The following is a 24567-nucleotide window of genomic DNA, read 5'->3' on the forward strand; positions in this document are numbered from 1 at the left end:
TCTTCGACGTCAACTTCATCCGTACCGCACTCACTGAGCGCTCGGCACGGTACATCAGCATACTCCTGACCTCTCTGTATGAGATCTTTTATGATATAAAAGCGTGTACTCTAAATTCTTCTCGCGAACGCTTCTTTCTCAGCAAATTGGAAGTGTCATATCTTTTTTAGGGGCGAAGCTCCTTATAGCGGCACCCGTTCGTCCCCGTCGTAGTAGGTAGCCACGTCTAGTTTTATGAATTGCTCAATAGATGGCGTTGTGTGTCCGTAATGTATGTATACCCATATATACATATATATGTATACGCATAGTATAACCGGAAGCCGACTTCCGCTTCCGTTTCCACTTCCGGTTCCGCTTCCGTTTCCACTTCCGGTTCCGCTTCCGGTTCCGGAAGCCAGCTTCCGGCTTCCGGAGAACGCTTCCGGCGTTTTATGAAAAAAAAAATTCCGAAAGTTGTGTCCGTAGCGCGGAATCGAACCAGGGACCCCTCGCTTCCGAACGCGCGGCGCTAACCACTACGCCACGAAGCGCACATAGACACACGCACCACGATGGCAATAAATACCCAACATTAACGAAAGGCCGCGTTTCTAACGCGTTTGTGCTAGCGCGTTACGGCCCGTGTAAGAAGCTGGTGTAAGACGCTGTGGCCTCTCCGCCTTACCTTCAACGCGTTTCGAACGCGCTGCCCAAGGCGGTGGCAAGTCAAGTTCAAGTCGAGGAGCGTTTATGAATACGGGGGGTATACTCTCTCAGCAGTCATGTGATGGCGTCGGCAAACGCGGTGCACGTTCCGGCATGTGTAAATGGCTGCGTAAGACGTTGTGGCCGCTCCCCCTTACTAGAGAGTACTGCACGTTTCTAACGCGTTTGTGCTAGCGTCCCCTTAAGCGGGAGATCCGATGATTCCCTCCGGAGCTTCGCCCACTCATCATCATTCACCCCGTGGATATGCTGTGATTTTTTTGATAACTGCGCGAATCTACACGAGAACACGTAGCACATGATAATTGATTTCAGCCTAATATTCAGACGACCGTGACATTCTTTTTTTGTATGTTTCTAGGAACACCCTTTATAACTACGCAGGATTCCTTACAATGTATCCATTCATTGCCTATGTAAGCATGGGCACCGAGGAGACCATTTCAAAGGAGCTCATTCAAAGTTCAAGGAAGGGCCGTAACGGGAGTGGGTGCATAGCTTTGTTGGACCAAAGTGTGCCTGACATTCTCGACTATTTATATGTTACGAATTACACCGACCCCGCGATTAAGACGGAGGTAAGTTGTATGCATTGTGTCACGCTGAATCATATTTTCCATCATGCTGTAAATCATTGTTTTGAATACGATAGTCTTTCTTGGGCTACCTAAACTCGAAAGACGTTGTCCGTCCGTCCGTCCGTCCGTCACTCGATTCAACCGCCCGGCCAAAACCGATTCAACCACACGGCCAAAACCAACCAAGCTACTAGCACTGCTGGCACGGGGTCATACACGTTAATATTATACAGTGCATAGGAAGCCTTGGGCCTATTTGAAGCAAATATCTGTACATAGCCGTGATCCGCAGCGTTTATTTAATTAAGAATACACATTGGACTGGTTTTTACGTTAGTAAATGAAACATCACCGCGTAAAAATGGTTTCGTGGAGACACTACACGTTAAAAACAAGCGGATTGAAGCCGCCGCTCTGTAGCCGCGGCTTTAAGCCAACAGTAATAAAAGGTCCCAACAGATGGCGTGAGAGCAGGGCGAACGCGGGAAACTTGAATCGAATTCAGTAAAACCTCCATTGCATCCATCATGTGAGGAGTGAGAGGGGAGGGGACGAGCGTGAGGGGTGGGAGGGGGGAGAGGAGAGGGTGTTACGTATCAGGGGCGGCAGACGACTATCGATCGTCTTTCGACGTCATTTGCAGCGAAGCAAGCAGATATTCGGGCAATTTTTTCTTCACCAAATATAAAGTAACGAAGGAAACAAGAGCGATCGAGTTACGCTTTTTCGCAATTGACGGTAGGGAGAATGGAAGTACTCTAATCCAATTATTCTCCTTGCGTGCCCGGGCAGGCGTACTTTTTGACTGATCGGCAGCTCGTCAGTGACGGATGATGCGAAAGAACGAGAATAGAGCAACAAGAATCCGTACGTTATACTGGCCAAGCCCTGTGTGTTTACTAGTTCGTGCATTGGTTGATTCGTGTGTTGCAACAGACAATACACAATCATAGTTTCATATCTGCGCACACCTGCTAAAGCAGATGAACTGCGTTGTTCGGGCACGTCGATCGAAATGCTTATTGCAGTCGATTACACAGTGTATTAGGCTTGAAGTGCTCAAACCAACGTCAGTTACATGCGGCAAACCATTCTTCTTCTTTCTGGTGTTTTACGTGCCAAAGCCAGTTCTGATTATGAGGCATGCCATAGTGGAGGGCTCAGGATTTATTTTGATCACCTGGGGTTCTTTAACGTGCACTACAACGCAAGCACATGGGCGTTTTTGCATTTCGCCTCCATTGAAATGCGGCCGCCGCGGCCGGGATCGATCCCGCTACCTCGTGCTCAGCAGCGCAACGCCTTAGCTGACTGAGCCTCCCCGGCAGGTCATGCGGCAAACCAGCTTAGGTTTTCCTGCCGCTGCGGTTATATGCTACTGAATGCAAAAATATCTTGACCAGAACCGTCGCCTGCAACTTCTGGCGCAACCAGAAGTTGCAGGCGACGGGTAGCCACGCCTGTAGGCGTCACTACGTCTGCTCAGGCTTGCTTCATGCAACCGATTCTTTCTCCGCTTTACCGCTCCGAGGAAGCGCCTGTGCGTGAGAGGACCGGGAACCATGAAACGTTCTGCTAAAAAAGTTTTGCAAGTGCTTGTATGAGACTACCGCACGTGATCACAAGGCTTACACTTTTGGACGCAGTATACAGGGCTTATTGGATGCCAATCGCCGACAATTACTGGCCCTTCATTATTCAAGAGCAAGATGTAAGCTAACAATACAGGTTTACGCTGATATAAGGGCCATCGAGTGAAAATAAGCGCCCATGGCATTTTGTAACGTGCGTGACGCACGTCATGGGTAAAATTTTCTTTGATGGCAAAACTGGGCCTTTCAACTTAGAGGCGCATGCCAGCAGCCGCTCATTATCTTCAATGATGCCAAAATTCAGAAATAAAGCAGAATTCTATTATTATGGTGCACTGCATCACCGATGAGCGCGCGAAATTTCTTGAAGGGAAAAACGTATATTGAGATTCAAATGGAGAAAAGAACGTGCATTTTCTTCTCCTTTATTCCAAGTCTAGTTTGCAGAATGAGGTACACTGAATATTAAAAGGCTGTTCCTCTCTCTCTCTGTTATTGGTAACTTCGAGCGATAGCTTTAACTGAGCCATCTCCCGGGAATTTGTGCAAATTGATTAACTTTCTTCCGTGCTGAAAAATTCATTGTCCTGTATCGTTAGCAAGTCACCTTATAGCATGATGATTATGCCAAGAAAGCCTGGTCATAATGCCCCCCAGCAACCTGCTGTACACTCATGGCCTGTTTTTCTTCGAAAAAGCGTGTTTGACAAAGCTCAAGTCAGCGCCCCCCCCCGTCCCACTCCTGCCCTCCTTAAGGTAATCGTAGGTATTTTCTGTGATTACACTTTCAGTCATTGTGCCAGACCGAGGCTGTACGTCTTCATGAGCAGGACCGGGTTTCTTCTCAACACATTGCAAGAACAATATTAAGAGCTGAGACATTACGGCGGGCATGAAACAAAATCTTAGAAAGAAACTTCTCCTAAAATAAAACAGAGGCCTAGCGTACTATAGTGTGCTAAAATAATAATTAGAGCCGTGATAGCTACAAGCGACTTAAAACTCCGCTATGCAATAACTTCAAATGAAATTATCGGATATTCCGTGCCAAACCACCGCCTGATTACGAGGCGCGTCGTCGTGCAGGATTCCCGAATAATTTTGACCACCTCGTGTTTCTTAACTTGCGGCCTGTACACAGAAAGGCGGTAAGTTTGTGGTCATGATGGTGTCGATCCCCCGCAACGTTTAGAGCGCAGCTCTAAGGCGCCCGTTCATGCAGTGAGAGTCGGCGTCGTCCCTCGGCGTCCCTCCTAACGGAGTGAACGAGGATAGCGAATAATGAAAGAGCGAACGCGCAGCGCGAACGAAAAATGGTGATAGCGAAGACAGCGCGAGGAGGCAAGAGGCGGAGGAGGGTGCAGCGGGACCAGGAGGCGGGAAGCGGACGAGGAGGGTATGGCAAAAGCGTGAGAATAAAAACGTAGTGCCGCACAAGACGGGCTCTGCGGCGATGTTGGCTACGAAATTTCGTCAGAGTAGCGAACGTCGTGTGTATGGGAACAAAGCGCTGCATTAGCGGACGTCTGTCTGCGGCGGCTACTGTGAATCGCGCCAACGCATCACACACGAGCTGGCTCTCGCGATCTCCCAATTAGCGAGGCAGTCAGTACCACACTTTGCTCCATTCGCAACGTGCCGCGCGAGAGAGACTGTCCACGCTAGTCAATATATCGCGAAATAAAAACCCGCATACAGCTGCGCTCAAATTTCGCATTAAGGTGTAGCCCAATCGTGAGCCTGCGGGATGATACCACCACCTTCGAGTAATTCCTCCCGTGTTTTTTTTTTTTAGCAAGACATTATCTCTTTTCAGTCTGTTAGCACATAGTATGACCGTCCGAAGTCTCATATTCTTTAAAAATATTACTATCGTCTATCCGACTACCTCAATAACATCCCCTTCAGTGCAGGCATTCTCCAGACGTCTCGAACGAATTCAAACAAGTTCTTGTACTGTGCATATTCCCGCAACTGTTTAATTTGTAACTGTGCCACCTTATGCGCCCACATTGCGTACATCTGAGGCCATAATTCTGCTCTCAGCTGGCCGTAGTACATTCTGTTAGGGTCAGTGCTTCGCACTAACTGTTCCCGGTATCCGAATGTCTATGGTGCTGCGCTGTTGATTTCAAGGTCTGAGGTTCAATTTTGCCCCCGTCAGAATAATTCTTATTTGGGCGAAATGAAAAATGCTCGTGTAGATTCATTGGGCGCACGTTAATTAACGCTAGGTGTTCAAAATTAATTCGGAGCTATCCAGTGCGGCGTGCCTCTAATCACACCATAGTTTGGGCACACAAAAAAATCTATGGGTAATATTATTGTTTTAAAATGTTACCTATGCGTGAAAATAGCAAATGGCTGTGTATCTAAGCCTCTTATTAAGAGCGAAGCTGTTAAAGTTCGAGGAGAAACGTCCGAAGTCCGCAGAAAACTCCGCGCCCTTGCCTAGCAACAACCCAGCCACAGCTGCGCACCACCTGCGCAAACCTCACCTAACCGGGCATGCACCGAAGCTGTAGCGATGACGTCACCTCGGCTTGCCTAGAAACCACCGGCGCAGGTGCGCGCTCGCTTCGCCCGACACAGACGGCTCCACCGAGCTCCCGCCAGCTGCGCGCTACTTTGCATGCGCCGTGACGTCTGCCCGGTGTGTCTTCTGCTGCGCGCCACCCGTACACTGTGTATAGCTTTCGCACAGTGTGCATGCGCTTGACCTGGGAGTGGCTGCGCCTAGTCGTGTCAACTTTCGCTATATATCGAGCGGCTAGCCTCCAACGCGTTCGGCGTCGGCAAGCAACAGCGTTCTTGGCACAGTGCCAACCTTGGTTAGCCTGTCTGCGTTTGTGGCATGCCAGGAATGCTGCCACTCGTAGGCGCCGACGTGTCTAGCGCTGGTCAAGCGAAATGGCGCGAAAGGGAAGGTACCTCCGAAAATGATCGCACGAGAATACCTTCCCTACATGCGTAGTTAGGGTAAACCAAGTTAAGAACTAGCAGTAACTAAGTTAATACCTAGCAGTATCAGCCAGTAAGACTTGAGGATCGTCAGTTTCGCTGTGCCTAGGCTTTGCACGATCGAGTGCAAATTTGCCCAAGTTTTTGACCATCACAATATTTCAGCATTTTATGTTTAACATTTGAAAGCGATGAAGCTGCTCTGCGGCCAGAGATATGTGATTGCCAAAGCACGCTCGATGGCTACAAAGTGATTAGAACTGTAGCAGTGTAGCGCTACTTGACATAACGTAGTCAAGGAGAATGCGAAGGAAGACAGAGACCGGCGTTTATGGGCCTCCTGCTGCTGCATTTTAATTATTTCCTTTCTATGCACGCAAACTATGAATTGGCAGCTATCAATCGACTAGCCTAATTGAAGTCCTGTTGAAAATTGCGCCGAGAGGATCAAAATGCGCTTGAAATCAGCTTCATTGGGCTACCTATTTACTTTCATTCTGCAAACTAAAACTACGTGCACTGGCAGGCCCTCATAATACAGGGTAACGAGAGCAAGAAATGAAACATACTAATAGTGATGTTTGAATTGTTTACAAATACCTTTCATTTCAGGTGGAAAACATTGGCCGCAGATTGAAAGAGGCGTTGAACGAAACGATTCAAAACAGCAGCTGGGTGGATGATGTATTGCGACCAATCTTACTGAAAAAGGTAGGAGTGCCGCCCTAGAACTACTATACAATGAATGTTATCGGAAAAATTTCCTTTTTTATGCTATGCTTTGTTGTCATTCTATGAAACCGTCGAGTTTAGGAGGCGTTCTTTACGTTCACAAATGGCACAGTGCTTGGAACAAAGGGGTGTGATCACGCATGATTCAAGCACGTCTGAAACAAAGGCACACATGTATGAAGTAGTGCTATGTACCCATGTTCCTTGCTAAAATCAATTGAACTAATTTAAGGATAAGGATCGGTACTAAACGGTTTCGATAACACATTTTAAAACATTGCAAAGATATATCAGCAGCAGTGAAAATGGAAATCGCTCTTTTCACAAATATTCAGGCTTTTGCAAGATGAGGTCAGAAATGTGTCGTAGAAATGAATACAAGCGGCACGAAAATGGGTATTTATTGGCGGGTTTCCTTCTCTTTCTCACTTTACGTTTACTATAAACATTTCCGGATATATTATCTGGCCAATAGCTCCCGTGGAGATAGAATGTTTTATACGCTCGAAGAATTTGAAAATTGAGCGGCTGAAAATTGTTGTGCGGCTTATTCTCCAAAAAAATCTAATTTTTGCTTCTTTACATTTCTTTAATTTTCATTTCTTTACTTGTTTACATTTCACCTGTTTATTCTAAACATACAAACGACAATGCAAATCCTAGGTTACACTTTGTGAAAGCTGCAGTAGAAGAGAAATGTATTTATTGACGCCATAGTTAACTCTGGCGAATTTGCCACATTGCCAAAACAATTGTCTTCCCCTATAAAGCGCGTCAGTCTGACTCGAACAAAATCTTAATTTTAGGTCACTGTAAGTCACGGCAGTGCCTTTTTTTACAAATATGCAGGTGAGATGCTGCTAGTGAAAAAGTAATTTCTGCTTTCAACAATAAAACTGTTATATGTTCACTTTGTTGCTTAGTTCACTAACAAAATTTCGTTTCAACCCATTCCCGTTATTTGAGTAATAAAATTTTTGTTGATACACGATCCATTGTGAAAATATGCGGCCAAATATTTTACATACAAAAGTTCGCTGGAACGGAAACTGGTTCGGCAAAGCATCGCCGATTACGCAGATCTCAAGAGCCGCCAATTTTCTTCCCTTCGCCAAAATGATGACACGTTGGGGTGAGGTGCCTCTTAGGCAACCTGTTCTAGTTATTTCAAAGCGAACCTTTCTTTGCCTCTTCTCCCTATTTTCCGGGCACTGCTCCTGCTGTGATGGTCTTGCCGAGCTGCCGCTGGGTTTCTTGCACCCACCGATGAAGCTCGCCTCCGCGCATACTGGCTTGGGCTGCCGCGGCAGCGTTTCACAGTTTGTGCGTATGGCACGTGCTGTGCTTGCTTTCCTGCGCAACAAAAATGCAGGTGCGGGGCTGTTGAGTTTGCGTGCTGGGCTGTGATAGTGTAAACATTACAATCATCCATAGCCTGAAGATAGCGCTTGGAGCTGGTATCTCAACAGCGGGCTGGTCCCGTATGCGGAACGCGAACGTAAACACACGCTAGCAAAATGGTTCTAAAGCGTGCACTCAGCGTGGAGGACGCCCAGTGCCAAAAGAAGCGTCGCGCGGAAGAGGAGCGTCATTCATCCGCACTGAAACGTGGCGCAGACCGCGAAAATATGTATACAATGTATGCATACAATAAAATAATAAATTACGTACAGCCCCTAATTCAATTAAAGTTAAACATTTCTCCCACGATGCAATGTGCCATGTCAGGCAGTGATAATGCTCAACCCTCCCAGAGATTATCAACAATGACGCACAACGCCTGAAGCAATTCAGTCTCGCTGTGTGTTCTGACTACGCACACCAACAGCAGTGGTGCATGCAAGGCACCGTTTAACATCAACTAACCACTCTCGAATTGGACTAAATGCTGAAGAAATTACACATTCGATAGCAACATCAACACTAATTATAGCCAATCAAAGCAAACAGCATACATAGCTTCGCTTACATCGATTCCCACTGTGCGTCCGATCCCCATAATTTTTGTCGACTTCAGCCGTTTTGTGTTTGACTATACAGTGTCGGCCGAACAAATTGCCGACTAGCTTGCGCTCCTGAGTATATGCTGATGGTCGCGATGCCGTCGTGATCGCTTTCTCGTTGTCATCCCAGCTTTGTGAACCTGCTGTCGTAATGGTGTCGTTATTACGCCATCACTGTCACACAGTCGTCGTTGTACTATTGTCGTCATGCCACCTTGGGCACGTTGGTGCAGATGCTTTTTGAAAGTAGCTTCCGTCTCCTGTTATCAACAATGTCGGAGCCCATCACCACCATAATGGAAGTCGTGAGCCAGCAATTGACGGCTCCTGCAGTATTCCTCTGTTTGGCTTGGCCTAATGGTAATGGACCTATTCTCCTTCCTCTACGCAAAATACGCATCAGGTCACCCAGTTTCAACCTAAACTTAATAGTCTTCAAGACCTTGTTGCTACCTCGTTGCATGCCAACCCGCAACACAATCTAGGCTGTTTCCACAATAACTATAGTCATGACTTTCCACAAAGACAAAATGCCGGCGGCTATCCTTAACCTCGAACTTTCCATCAGCGCAGTCGCGAGCAGTCTACTCCGTGCTGTTGGTACCATCCTCAATTTTTGAGGCCTGCGCTGAACTCTGCGCTGTACCGTGTGGCTGTCTGGGAAACGAGAAAAGGAATTGCTAGTGTCAACAAATGGTTCCGGATGCATGGCAGTCTCCTTCTTTGCAGTGGCCTCCAAATTCTTACTGACACAGGTGCCGAAGTGAGCTTCTACCTGCCAATTATGCCACCCGCACCTGCATGCTTTTCTGTCTCCTGCATGCTCTCAACGGATCCATCATTCTTATCTACCGAAAGTAGTCTCTGCTGGTCAACCTGCGACGGTGGTGGTCGTTGCGCTGAATTTTCTTCGAAGGGCGCGTCATTCGAGACTCACGAGGTGCGCAGTTTCTATGCAAGTTCTTCCGTCTGTAGGACATAGGCATCAATAAAGTCTTCGGTTCTGCCATGGGCTTTATCGTTGCCGGCGAGCCCTTGGCAAAATTTTTGTTTGCCTTCGCCTGTCTCAGCCTATCGATTCGCAGTATGCCGGCTTGCTGGGCGAGTTGCCGCCCATTACTGCACCTGCCGAATGTTGGACGGGCTTGTTCCAACGGGATGTCGTCTATCGCATTTTCAATTGTGAAACACCGACCCATGCAACACCTCGTCTGTTCGCTACAGAGTCATGACCAGGCAGGAGTTTGAGCACATAGTGGAGATTGGCATCGACAGGCAGTCCTCGAGCAGCTGGCCCTGACCTCTCCACATGTTCTGCAAGAAGACTCGTGATTGGCGGCCATGTAAAGGCTACCGAGCGTCTAATTTGGCAACTAATCCAGATTGTTACCAGATCCCCCACATATAAGGTTTCACCATTATATACAGATTTGCACATTGTTTTCAAAACTGTACAGGCAAAAGGCCTACGATCAGATTCCTGTCGCTCTAGAGGACTCTCAGAATATCGCTTTGGCACGCCGTTCGGACTATTTGAGTTCACCTGGAATGTCTATTAGCCTCCGTAATGCTGCAAAAAGCTTTCAGCACTTCATCGATGTGATCCATTTAGGCCCCGCTTTTAGTTTTACCTAGGTGGATGACGTCCTGCTCGCTGACTCATTCTAAACTGAGAACCGCTGTCCCCTACGCCGAATTTTCGTGCGTTTTGCTGAACATAGGCTCATTGTGAACTAAGCGAAGTGGGAATTTGGCGTGGCTTTCCTGGCCTTATTTCGCCACCTTGGTGACAGCGCTGGCATTCGTCGTCTTCGCGATATAGTTGATGCAATCGTGGACTTTCCTCGTGACTAGTTGTGTTACTGTAGAATATCCCTTTCTGAAACCATGTTGAGAGTTGATTAGAAATTTGGTTCTCCTCAAGAAACTCATGGAGAGCTTTTGCAATTAGTTTACAGCAACTTGACGTTAGTGAGATCGGGCCATAGTTTTCTAAAAGTAGTCAGTCGCCTTTTTTGAAAATGGGCACCACACGGGCTGTCCTCCAGTCCTTCGGCAAACTCGAACGCAACAAGGAAGCATGAAATATGATGACTAGGTACCTTGCAAGAGGTTCGGCATATCGATGAAGAAAAACATTTGGTATGTTATCGGGTCCAGAAGAAGTCTTAGTTTTCAAGTTAAGTAGCACTGAGAGCACTTCAGGGTGACTAATAATATTTGAAAAATGTGTAATTGCAGTGTCTGTGGCAGCGGAAATCAGTTGCAGCAGAAAATACACTGCTGAAGTATATATTGAATTGTTCGGCAACACCTCTTTGTTCGTTAATTATAACGCCGTTAGCAAAAATCTGTGAAACTGGTTTCTTTTTCTCACTCAAGTAGTTCCAAAATTTAGTTGTGTCGGTTTGAATAAAGCTTGGTAGCGTTGTACTGAAATAATGTTCCTTTGAACGATGCAATGCACTTGCAAGACTTCCGTTGGATTGGGCTATGACGCTAAGCGGTGCGCGGTTCTTTTTTAATATTTTCACTTTGCGTTTTAGATGGATGATGTCTCGCGTCATCCACGGCGTTTCCTTGTGTACTTTCCTTCGTTTGTTCGGGACAAACTTATCGAGGCCATACCGGCACACGCTCCTTAAAAGGTTCCCATAAAAAAAACCAACATCAGTGCTATGAAAATCGGTAAGACATGCCTCCAAGTGATCAATAATTGGCGCATCATCCGCACGTGAGCAATATTTGTAGGAGTGCACAGCAGTTTCTTTTTGCATTTTATGGCAAGGAATCGGCCTAGAAACATTGACTAGTTTGTGATGACAGCAGTTTAACACTACTTCCACGTTGAAGGTAATCTTTTTATCCCATATTAGGCTCAGGTTTACCGGAAAAAGATAAAACACAGCATTAAAAAGCATGCGATTCTTTAATAGGGACCTGTTTTGGCCGTCGCCGCATTCTGTGTTGTTCATTTATAAGTGTGAAACAGTGAAAAATGAGTTTGAAATAATAATGGACAGTAATGGTAAGGTATCGTGTTCAAGCACATCAGCTATAATGTTAGAAAGGAGAAAAACTAGGAATGCCATCAGGGTAATATGTCGGAAACTGCTAGATAGTTGTTTGTCGTTAGACAAATATGAACGAAAATGCATACATGAATATATTTTAGCTAATAATAATAATGATATAGAGATACCACGGGTGTTATATATACATACCGTGCCGACACTCGAACATTACGGTATTTTCGCTCACATAGGTAATGAAAGTATAAATTGCTTGTATATATGTCCACCACAAAATTGTTTCATTTCGTTTCAGTTGGAAGAAGTGCCATTGCAAATAGGATACCCGGACGGGCTATTGAACATGTCAGTGCTTGAAACTCGCTACCAATACGTAAGTGCACATACAAAAACTTTGCAGATTGCTAGAATCTCCTAAATAGAGGAACGAGACCGTAAAACTGATCTAAATTTTTAACTTGAATACAAGTACCATTTTTCATATCGCGGGTTTCTTAAACGAACTTATTATGTTTGGAGAATAGCGATGAAGAAATTACCTCGGCTTTTTTTAACATTTGTATACGCTGTTGTTGATGATGATGATATTTGGTGTTTTGTGGCGCAAGGGCCAAATGTGGCCAAAGAGCGCCAAGACAATGAATGGTATGTTTGCCATGATCAGTGAGTTCCGATGACGGGATGCAATGTGGCTGTAAAGGGGCCTAAGAACAAATCGCGGTATAGAAGCGTAAAACATATATCGAATAGAATTATGGCAGTGGCGTGTGGAATGATCTATGGGTAGTGAATGGATGAGAAATGGTCATGGTGCTTAGAGTATTAAGAGTATAAAAGTAGCACGACGCCTACCGGAAGCCTTTGTACACAAAGGCCCGGAGGCACGTGGTTTCTTTAATAAAATACCGCAGCAGCGGCCTCTCCAGAGAGGCCGTGCTACAAGTCACCTGGATATATAACACGAAAGTTAGGTATATCCTTTAAAAACGCGATAACGGATTGGTATTTAAAAAGAGGTTCATTGCCCAAAAACATACATGGATGCAATGGTAGATTCTGCCGTAATGATAATGAAAAATGTCTTTTCCTCTGAGGCTCCAGTTCAGGGCATTGCAGGAGGACGTGAAGTACACTAAGTGGCTCGCCACATTCATCACAGACAGGCGGATCGCCACCGGACAATAAGTATGCGTGTGTACTGTATGTGTGTCCTATTCTGAGTCTGCAAAGTGTAACTTGTGTGCGGCGTGTCTTCGATTCTGGTGGCCAATGAGCGAGTTGAGGCTTTATAGTGTGTAATTTGTTGCTCGTTTCTCTGTCCCACAGACGTTGCCAGTAGGCCCTGACCTTTTTCTTGAGAAAGGGTTTTAGGTCCATTACAGGGACAGCTATGGGTGAAGTGGCAGCGTCTGTGCGAACGGATGTGGCTAGCTTGTCGGCCAACTCATTCCCTTCGATCTCGCGGTGCCCTGGCACCCAGCAGAGCACAATTTGCTGCTTCGATACATACGCGGTGCAAATGGTGGAATAAAGAGCTACAATTACGGGGTTTCTGTGCCTACTTAGAGTTTTTAGACATTTCAATACGCTCAAAGAGTCAGTATAAATGACTGCCTTGGGTATGTCTAACTGTTTGATGTGTTTAACCGCCGCCAGGATGGCGTAGGCCTCCGCTGTAAAGATGGTTGTGTTTGGGTGTAGAGCTCCCGCAGCCGAAAAGGATGGACCGACCGCCGCGTAAGACACGCCAGCGAGCGACTTTGAAGCGTCAGTAAAATATTCTGGACAAGAGTACTTGTGCTGCAATTCAAGGAAGTGCATGCGGATATGTACGACCGGTGCATGCTTTGTAACCTCAATGAAGGACAGATCACAGTCAATCAGCTGCCACTGCCATGGCGGCAGCTGTACAGGAGGGGGCATGACATTGTGCTCGTGGAGCGACACATCCATTTCTTCGGCAAGACTTCTTACTCGCAGTGCGTAGGGCCTTCTCACGGAGGGGCGGTTCTGAAAGGTTTGGGCACTGGACAGATCATTTATGATTGTGTAGGTAGGGTGCGTATTGTTTGAGTTCACTTTTAGGAAATATGCAAAGGATAAGTACGTTCTCTGCAGATGGAGCGACCATTCATTTGATTCAGCGTAGAGGCTTTCTACGGGGCTTGTTCTGAACGCACCCGTAGAAAGGCGGATACCCAGATGGTGGACAGGGTCCAACATCTTCAAGGCGCTCAGCGTCGCAGAGTGATATATAATGGAACCGTAGTCTATACGGGATCGGATGAGGCTCTTATAGAGATTCAATAGACATCTTGTGTCACTACCCCACGCAGTGCGAGACAACACTTTCAGGATGTTCATTGTTTTCATGCACTTGTTTTTTAGGTACTTTAGATGTGGGATAAATGTTAGCTTCGGGTCTAGAATTACGCCCAAGAATTTGTGTTCCGTTTTTACAGGTAGACCCTCACCCTGTATCTCGATGTTGGGATCAGGGTGCAGACCTCTCTTTCTGGAGAAGAGGACGCATGTGGACTTTTGTGGGTTAAGCCGAAACCCATTCTCGTCTGCCCACTTAGACAGTTTGTTCAGACCAAGCTGAACCTGCCGCTCACAGATTGCAAGGTTACATGACGTGAACCCTATCTGTACATCGTCGACATATACTGAATAAAATATGTTGCGTGGGATGTACAGACGCAGAGAGTTCATTTTCACGATAAAGAGGGTGCAACTAAGCACACCACCCTGTGGTACTCCAGTTTCCTGCACATATGGTCTTGATAAGGCGCTACCCACACGGACACGGAATCTGCGGTTGGACAGATAACTTTCAATGATATTCAGCATAATGCCACGTATTCCAAAGTGTGCGAGGTCTCTTAGTATTCCGAATCGCCAGGTGGTGTCGTATGCTTTTTCCATGTCGAGGAAAACAGAAAGGAAGAATTGCTTGTGGACAAAAGCCTCACGAATCTGAGCCTCTAGGCGTATCAGATGGTCAGTGGTGGATCGGCCGTCGCGAAATCCACACTGGTATGGGTCAAGCAGCTTGTTTGATTCTAGGAAATGTATCAGACGGCGGTTTATCATCTTCTCGAAGACTTTGCAGATGCAGCTTGTTAGAGCTATGGGCCGATAACTCGATACGGACGATGGATCCTTGCCCTGCTTCAGGATAGGAATCACTATGGCCTCTTTCCAGGCAGAGGGGATCTTGCCAGAGGTCCATACACAGTTATACAGACAGAGAAGGGTTTTCTTCGTTTCGGAGGGCAGGTTCTTCAACATTTCGTATAGTATGCGGTCAGAGCCTGGGGCAGATTGGTTGCAGCAGGTGAGTGATGCATGCAGTTCTGCTAGAGAGAAAGGTAAGTTGTATGGCTCGTTCCCGGTGCTCTTTCGGTCTAGTTTTTGTTTTTCTATTGCTGTTTTGTATTTCATAAATGCTGGAGAATAGTGTGATGAACTGGACACATGTTCAAAATGTGCACCCAGATGGTTAGCTTGGTCCTCCAGGCTGTCTCCCTGCGTGTGTACCAGGGGAGGCGGATGTGTTTGTCGCCCTCTTACTCTATTGACCCTGTTCCAAACCTTGGCCTCATCCGTGTACGAATTGATGCTTGATAAGAATTTTTGCCAGCTGTCTCTTCTGGCTTGTCTGCGCGTTCTCCTACCTTGGGACTTTGTTTTCTTGAAATTGACGAGGTTTTCAGTAGTAGGAAAATCGCGAAGCTGCCTCCATGCTTTGTTCTGCTGCCTACGTGCGTTCCGGCATTGTTCATTCCACCACGGGACACGGCGTTTGCTAGAAAGTCCACTTGTTTGGGGAATACATTTAAAAGCTGCATCAATTATGAAATTAGTAAAATATTCGACGGCACCGTCAATTCCGAGTGATGAAATGTCAGCCCACGAGAGCGTACTGGTAAGTTTTTGGAATTTCTCCCAGTCCGCTGCATCGACCTTCCACCGGGGAGCGTGTGGTGGAGATTCGTATTGTCTTGGTGTTCTCAGCAGTATGGGGAAATGGTCGCTCCCGTAAGGGTTTTTTATAACTTCCCATTCAAGTTCAGGAAATATGGATGGAGAAGCTATGCTGAGATCTATAGAAGAAAAAGTTTTGTTTGCAAGACAATAATATGTAGGTTCTTTTTTGTTTAGCAGACATGCACCGGATGAGAAAAGAAAGCCTTCAATTAGACGGCCTCGAGCATCGGTGCGAGAGTCGCCCCACAGTCCGCTGTGTGCATTCAGATCCCCAAGAACAAGATAAGGTTCTGGCAATTCGTCTATTAGGGACTGGAATTCATGTTTGTGTAAGCGGTAATGTGGGGGTATGTAAAGCGAGCAAATGGTGACGAGTTTGTTTAAGAGAACAAGTCGAACTGCCACTGCTTCGAGGGGCGTTTGCAGCGGTAAACGTTGACACGCTATGCTTTTCTGAATTATAATGGCAACACCGCCTGAAGATGCAAGAGCATCATCGCGGTCTTTACGAAACGTAACATACTGTCGAAGAAAGTTTGCATGTTCCGATTTTAAGTGAGTTTCCTGTACACACAGCACTTTTGGATTGTGTTCGTGGAGAATTTCTTGCACATCATCGAGGTTCCTAAGAATGCCTCGGACGTTCCACTGTATGATTTGTGTATCCATACTGAAAGTAAAATTGGTGCTGTGTGTACAAAAAGGAAGTGTTGCCTTAGATTACAGAACCTTTTCCAGGCCCTGTAACGCGGGATTTGTCCTTTTTGAAGCGGTCGAGGGAGCCTCGCCGCTCCTTAGGCGCTTGATGCGCCGTCGGGATGGGTGTAGTGTCCATTGACTCATGTGAGGCGCTGGACACGCGCTCTTGCGAGCGAGAAATTTCGCGAGAAAGTCTCGCCGCGAAGGACGAGACCTTTGCGCCCACCAGCCCGGAGGTTGATGGGGCTGCCTTTGGGCCTGAGCTGCGCCGGCTGTTGCCAGCGGCAGCAGGGGCCGGAGAGGGTGAGGCAGCCTTGACTGCACCCACCGTGGGCGCTGCTGGCGGTCCTGCCGGTTCGCTACGCGAAGCGCACGATGCCGCCGTGGACTGTTGTGGTGCCGGTAACCCTAGGGTAGCCGGGCTTGTTTGCTGGTTGGGTGGGGTAGGCTTAGCTCCTTCCACCCCGGGGGCAGGGGCCACAAGCGACAGCTCGCTGTGTGCGGGCTGGGCAGGTGGCAGTGGCCGCTGCGACGCTGCCCCCCGACGCGCCGCATCAGCATAAGACGTGCTGTGGAAAAGTGAGCATCTCTTACGGGCTTCCTTGAAAGAAATATTTTCTTTTACTTTTAGGGTGATTATGTCCTTTTCTTTTTTCCAGTTTGGACAGGAACGTGAGTAGGATGCGTGGTCACCACTGCAGTTCACACAGTGAGGAGTGCCAGTACAGTTATCGGAGGAGTGGCCCTGTACTCCACACCTTGCACAAGTTATTTGACCACGACAGCTCTGTGAGCCATGGCCGAATCTTTGGCATTGGAAGCACCGTCTAGGGTTAGGGACATATGGTCGAACAGTTAACCTAATGTATCCTGTTTCGATTGTTTCAGGCAGAACGCTAGATCCAAATGTTAGCACAAGATGTTTGGTGGGGATTTCTTTGTTGTCCCGTCTGATGATGATACGTTTTACATTGGTGACGTTTTGATCTTTCCACCCTTCCAGGAGTTCTGCTTCTGATAATTCTAGGAGGTCTGCTTCTGATACGACTCCGCGTGAGCTATTCATTGATCGGTGTGGTGATACAGAAATTGGTATGTTGCCGAACGTCACAAGGTTGCTGAGTTTCTCGTACTGCTGTTTCTGAGGGACCTCAAGAAGAAGGTCTCCGCTAGCCATTTTGATCACTTTGTAACCTGACCCTAAAGCTTCGGTTAAGGATTTCGCAACAATGAATGGTGAAATTGATCTGGCCGGTTTTTGAGAGTTCTCACTGTGTACAACGTGGTATTTTGGATAGTTGTCTTTTGGTCGGTTGAAAGATAAGCAAAGTTCATCGGTGCGTCCCCTCTTTAGAGGATGACGATCAAGTATGCGGGGAAAAGCTGGTGTTCCCATAGCGGTTTGTTTTATTTCGGCGGCAATGGCGGCCACCCACCACGGAGCCCAACTAGGGGACGCTGCAGCACTTAACGCGTAAGGCTGCAGGCGCCAACCGTACATTGCCACTATAACCTAATATATTATACCCAAGGGAGGGCACATACACAAGGTTAACCCAAGCCGCCTGTGAAAATTTGGAAGTAACGGAAGAGAAGAGATGATAGGAGAGTAAAAGAAAGGAGATAGGAAAGCAAAAGGTTGGAGAGGGGGACAGGAAAAGGCGACCACCGGTTTCCCCCGGGTGGGTCAGTCCGGGGGTGCCGTCTACGTGAAGCAGAGGCCAAAGAGGTGTGTTGCCTCCGCCGAGGGGCCGTAAAGGTCCAAACACCCGACATCGGCTCAACCCCCAGGATCCCCTTTTCCCCGGACACGGCTAAGCCGCGCACGGCTACACGCGGGAGGGTCCAACCCTCGTGTGCTCGGGTACGTGGTGGCGCAACTCACCAAACGCCTGCTGCGCAGACGCCCCTGCGGGGGTATACGCTGTTGTTTTCGTAGATCGATGCAGCAAATAATTCCCTTCCAGCAATCTTTCAGCCTTCTAATTATTACTACTACCAATGTCTCAATTTTATTAGGTGCACACATAAAAGGGAATCAACTGAAAAAAAATGGTGCTTCGCATCCTTAGTGAAAGAGGATGTTGTTTATCTGGAAATGTCAGGCTACTTATTATAACACGAGTGTATATCCAAAGTGAGAAGTGGGAAGCGGTTGGATTTTCTGCGTTGTTGTAGCAGCCCAGAATTGTCGCCTTGTTGAAACTTTATGAGCTTTCTTAGGATATACACCTAGTATAGTCGTTTTCTGTGGTCCAACATTGCATTATGAAAAATGTAATGCAATTCTTAAAGTGTAGGTTGTTCGGAAGCAATGTCGATATGCAAACAAAGTGGACAAATGCACGCTCTAAAACTTCGATGCATTGATGCCAAAAAGGTCTAACGTGATGGTAAACGTTTGGTAAAACCACTGCAGTGCAACTAAAAGGCAACACAAAAAACAGGCGAACAAACCCTAGCCAGGCCATAGCGAGAAAAAACGCTGGTCTCACAGCGCAACTGCCCCATGCTCAAATTATGAGCATTTTTTGGGTAATTCGCGCATGCGTAGGGAAGCGTAGCATATGTGACGTATGGACGCGTACGCCCGCCAGCTTTCATTGGAACGCAGATACAAAATTTGAAAAAAAGGAGTATTTCTTTTAGAGTTCCTTTTTCTATATGAACGTACAGGTGCCCACAAAATAACTCGGAACGCGGGACCGTTGGCCGCTCGTCGGCGGAGCACATCCGCGGAAAAATACAGCCACGGTCTGCGCGTGCGCGGCATCCCTAGCAAGCAAGCCGCGCTCCCTGGTGCATCTAGATAAGCGTTGCCTTGCGTCCAAAAACGTACGGTTTGTTCCTCTTAGCACCGCGACAACACATCTGGAAGAAGGGGGGGGGGGGGGGGGGGGGGAGGTATCGGTGCCTGAAGGCTACAGCGTGCTCGCGCGCCATGTAGCGTAATCTCTAAACGCACGCGCAATCCTTGTGTCGTATTCTAGTCGGAATCTGCATTCATTCTAAGCGATAGTCAAGCTTTCTGGATAGCTTGGGTGGATGGAATTCATGAGCGTTTATAGCAGACTGGTGACCAGTGAGCTCACCATGCTCTACTTTTCATTATACCTAATGTCTTGCATATCTGAGTTAATTATTTCGCCTAAATAAACCATGAATTTATAGCTTATCTTTCATGTCGGCGAGCGCCACGGCCCGCCTATAACAGCACTGCAGCACACTTTTGAACCCGATTATTGTGTTGCGCGATGTATTTTAGTACTTGTTCAATTATATTCCGAGACGCGTTTACAACTTGGGAATAAGATCACAACTTTAATTTTAACACGACGGCTCCTTGAACAAGGATGACTGCGGGCAGTAATAAAGTTTCCAAAATGACACCACACGGCGCATTTCAACATGCCAATTTCATGCACAGGAATTCATTTTATGCATGCGGCACTGTTATAAAGGTATATCTTCAATGCATGGCAGTAACAATGAACATCGCATAGTGCGCTACTTATTTACGAAATCTGGCCGCTTCGCGGCTGTTTAAGTAGGGAGTACTCTAACATTTCATCACGTGTCTGCGTTGGTTGGCGCAAGCATTCAATTTTTTTTTTTTTTGTTCAGTGTGGTGATACGTTGCTAATCAAGGGGGTGTTCATCTGTGTGCGTTAAATGCGTATGAAAAAAAAAACATTCAGTGGAGTCCCATATCGATTGCTAAGACGACTTTGACGGCGAAAGCTTTAATGCGTTGACGCCGTTTCATTTGCGATTGTTTGCTTATTTCGGTAAATAATTGATAACTGTTATTGGTCATAATTCGGTTTAATAATTTTCTTACTTGCTCTTACGGAGTCTTGAATTGATCCTAATTAGTAGGTACTACTCTTTGGAACTCTTAATTAGTCTTAATTTGGCGTGACCAGTGTTGTCACGGAGTCTCGAATTGTTGTTAAGTAGTAGTTTCTATTACTGTTCGCAACCCTTAATTACTTTTAATTCGTAATTATTCTTAATTACTTAGTAATTCACATTAGCACGCTTTAATAGAGGTGTCGCATGATGTCCGTGTATTCGTTTTCTTAATTACCCTAATTAATTTTAATTAGTATTTGGGACACTTGAATTACTCTTAATTATTTTGGCCACTTGGTGCTTAATTCACTTTTACATACTTTATTGAACGGTGGAGTTGTAGTATGCCGCTTTCTGATTTTTGATACCGGAAGTGTTGTCGACGATGGTCACATTCCGCGAATGAGTCAATTAATCCTTTCGCTTTAAAAGGCGCCGATACCCACTCACACGCACGCACGAGCGCTTATGCTCCATCGCGTGCACACGCGCGCACACAGCGCTTTAGAGAGCGCATCCGCGCAGCCCCCCTGGGACAACGCTAAGAGGCACCCAACGCTATTCTTTCGGGGCAAGGCAACACCTATTTAAATGCACTGGTGAGCGAAGTGAGCTTGCTAGGGAGACCGCGCATGCGCAGACCCTCGCTCTACTTTTTCATCGGCGCGCTCCGCCGACGAGCGGCCACCGGTCCGGCGTTCCGAGTTATTTTGTGGGCACCTGTACCTGTACTCCCCGTTTTCCCCTTGTCGTTGTTGTTGTTGTTGTCCTGAGTGGGTTCCCCTTGTCACACAACCAACACCGTCTTCTTTTTCGCGGCATTACTGTGTGCAGTCTCACAGTGTACATTTATATGAATGGCTGTTTGCATGTCGGCAGATCGTAAACATAAACATAACGTTATATAATAGATGTTATCAGTCTGGGGCATAAACAGAATTTTGCACAGGATTACATGCTGAACGCTATAGTTTAAAAGCCATTTGTATACAACGCACTTGGTTTGATAAGATTTAAATAATTGCTTCAGAAAAGTTCCCCTCGTGTACTAGATTTCAGCATGTGCTTTCGAACTTCTAAACGCTCTTTGTGTGTAAGCTACTTAGCAAGACAGCCGCAGTGGCAGCCATTATCTGTCACAATCAGGAGGGTCCGGGAAAGTTCTCAAAGGAAGCTTCGCTTAAAGAATACATGACTGATGCTGGGTTCACATTGTGCTCTGCCAGCACAATAGCCCGATATACTAACCGTAAAGCCACATTCCAAAAGGTACATCTCCCTTGCTAACAACGTCAAACAGTTTGAAACAATTCGACGAGTTTATCGCGTCGCGTAACAGGATTATGCATGGAAAAGCGACAAAGCGAGCTCGTGGCAGTTCAGTTTGGCCACAGATGTAGGAATGAAAGGCGCAAATGGTGGTGAACCATACTTCTGCATCAGGCTTTAGAGCAGCAAGTTGCGTATGAAGGCGACTCTGCGAATTTTCGGAACTAATATTAGACAATATTGACAAGGGAAGACAGTTTGTTTTACCAATATCGTTCGTAGCTTTAATTTGGTTACACAGCTCAAGTATGCCATAATATGCATTTAGCGCTTCGTTCCGCGCTACAGTATATATTTGTTTTGGCGCAGTTAAAGACACTTTAAATACATTGTGTTTGGTTGTAGCGTAGGGGAATCAATATAATAGCACTGCCTCTCAAGCATATAATGCAAGCAAACTATCGCCAACTGAAATGCCTATTTTCTAGACGACATTTAGGTGAGCCAAGAAAACATGAGGACTTAGAGCTCCTAATTATACGCCTACATTTTTTCGCCCCAACGTTATCAACTTTATTTTTGTCGTTATAGGTACCATTCTTTCCTTGGAATATTTCATTCACAGAAGCCTTGTACCACATTCAAGAAAACTTATACAGAATGCGATTGCGGAAGCTTAAGTATCCATTCGAGGGCGATTTGGGGTGAGTAATGCGTGCTCTAAAGTATGAAGTGAGGTGCACTGTGCCAAGCGTTTATCCTCAGACCAATTGAAAATGTAAATCCAGAACTGTTTTAGGGGCGAAGCTCCTTAGGGCGTGGGTCTGTCCTTCCTCCGATGTAGTATGTAGCCACCTGTAGTTTTATGAAGTGTTCACTAGATGGCGTAAGTGGTAGCAACCTGTAGTTTTATGAAGTGTTCACTAGATGGCGTAAGTGTCGATCTTTCTATGATGCAAATGAGGCAGTGCAGGGTGACATGGGTTAGGCCTCTTTTGAAGTCAGAGAAGCACAGAGGCAAAATTAGTTTTGAAGAAAGGCTCAGGAACTTGGATGAAAATAAATGGGCGGCTAAAGTGCACAAGTACCTCTACATGAAAAGCGTGGACACAGAATGGAGGAAGAGGTCAAGGAAGTTGGCAACCAAGTACAGGATAATCGAAACTGTAAATAGACAACCAGGGGTCATCAGAAAGAGAGAGAAATAGAGACCGTGAATTGGATGCAAAGAATGGAAACAAAAAGGACAATGGAGATTTACAAGAATGAGAAGAAAGAAATTAGAAGGGAAAATCTGTACGATAACACAAAGGGCAGTGCCTTGCTATTTGAGGCTCGAGCCGGTTGCCTAAGGACGAAAACATATCGGAACAAATATTCGGAACTAGATGAGACATGCGTATGCTGCAGTAAAGATCCAGAGACCACTCAGCACATCCTAATGGAATGCGACGGGATCCACCCAGCGAGAACCGTAGGTAACGTGCAACTCCCAGAAGCACTTGGGTTTAAAGTGGAAGGAAACAAACAGATCAGCCGTAGAGATCAGCAAAAGATGATTAGAGTACTGGTGGAAAAAAAAGCAGGGAAAAGATTAATACGACCTGATCTCTGAAAATCATAGGCAGCGGTACAAGGTAAATTTTTGAAAAAGAAAAATAATGAGAGGTATACAAAAATGCTAAAGAACATGTATAGTATACCTGATTAAATCAAGCAGGCTAGGTGACTATTTGTCGCCGCCGCATTTCAAAGGGGACGCCAATAAATCATCATAATATATATATATATATATATATATATATATATATATATATATAAAGTGTATATAATGTCACTAGATGGCGCTAGTTTTTCGTATAGTTGATGAGAAAACCTACCACGCAGTGCGACGGGTTACCGCTAGGGGTGTTATAATAAAAGGTGCTCGCTCTTGGCGCGCTTTCTCTTTCGCTCGGAGTCGCCGGATGAAAGGCAAGGCTGCGGAGCGGAGAGCACGGAAGGCGGCGGCGGCGCGCGCTCGCAGGCAGAATCCCGCGGTGAGAGCCCGTGAGGCCACGGCTTCACGACAGGCAGCGTGGCGGCGGCGCGAAGACCCCGTAGTGCGAGAACGAGAGGCAGAAGCGGCACGGCTGCGGCGCGAAGACTCAGGCGTTCGCTAACGCGAAGCAGCGGCGTTGTCCACCCGTTATCCCTTCATTTCACGGACCACAAAGCCGTGCTAATGAAGGGACTCCGCAAACCAAGCATCTAAGAAGAAGCGTCTAAGAAAATAAAACGTATTGTATATATACACACACTGTTTCTCACGTGTTTACTTGATCATATACTGGGCGAATTACTCGGAGTATTCACGGTTTACCGATGATCCCTCCGGAGCTTCGCCCCATCATCATCATTCACCTCGTGGATATGCTGTGATTTTTTTATGCATTCTGAAAGTGCGATAGGACTGAACGAAAAACTGGTACAAACGCGACGATCGCTAGCCTGTTTGTTCTTGTTCATTTTCTAACCTTACGCGCTGTCACATTACATGAAACTCCTAATGACCACGTAGCTCTTACTTCTGTGTTAGCCAGAACTGACCTACAATGTGCTTCATTTTATACCTCTTAGTATACCTGAATACAATTTCGTAATTATGGCGCTGTTTAGCGCTGTGAATCGGGCAGCCAGCACCATAAGTAAGACGACGGTGACCGGAGAAGTTGTTTTCTGCTTTCACGCATTATGTACAGAGAGAGGCCAAGCGAATAAGAATAGTGAACAAACCTGATGGCAAAGTTTTGGAATCGATCAAGGTCATCTGTTAGATATTCTAAATAAAGATTCTGAATGGGTGTGGTACATTCCAATTTAGGAGCGGTGAATGCCGCAGAAATAGCTTCACGTGGTGCGGAACAGCATGTCAGTGAGTTCTCAAAAATTGTAGTCTCTTGCTTGTAGATGAAACCGTAAAAGTAACACATGAACACTTAAAATATTGTTTGATAGGGTCACACCTGGATAATAATTGTGTCTGCGAATAACACTTAAACCTTAATAATCGTGTGCAAAAAGGAAATGTAGTACTCTGGGTGAGGGACGCAAGTTTCTGTTTAGTGTTCGGCTGAATACGTAGCATGAAGCTGTATAAGTGCAG

General features: G+C 46.3%; 1 protein-coding gene across 4 annotated transcripts in view; it reads left to right on the forward strand.

Moving 5' to 3' along the window:
- LOC119433758 (neprilysin-1-like) overlaps positions 1-24567 on the forward strand; it is a 741141-nt gene that overhangs the window by 252244 nt on the left and 464330 nt on the right. For all 4 annotated transcript variants that reach the window (XM_049659302.1, XM_049659303.1, XM_049659301.1 and 1 more), the window contains exons 10-13: positions 1070-1286; positions 6452-6550; positions 11902-11979; positions 22014-22126. In XM_049659302.1, the coding sequence (XP_049515259.1) occupies positions 1070-1084 (15 nt within the window). In that variant the 3' untranslated portion in view covers positions 1085-1286; positions 6452-6550; positions 11902-11979; positions 22014-22126. The remainder of the gene's footprint in view (positions 1-1069; positions 1287-6451; positions 6551-11901; positions 11980-22013; positions 22127-24567) is intronic.

Source organism: Dermacentor silvarum, chromosome 11, assembly GCF_013339745.2.
Source record: "Dermacentor silvarum isolate Dsil-2018 chromosome 11, BIME_Dsil_1.4, whole genome shotgun sequence".
Classification (NCBI taxonomy): domain Eukaryota; kingdom Metazoa; phylum Arthropoda; class Arachnida; order Ixodida; family Ixodidae; genus Dermacentor; species Dermacentor silvarum.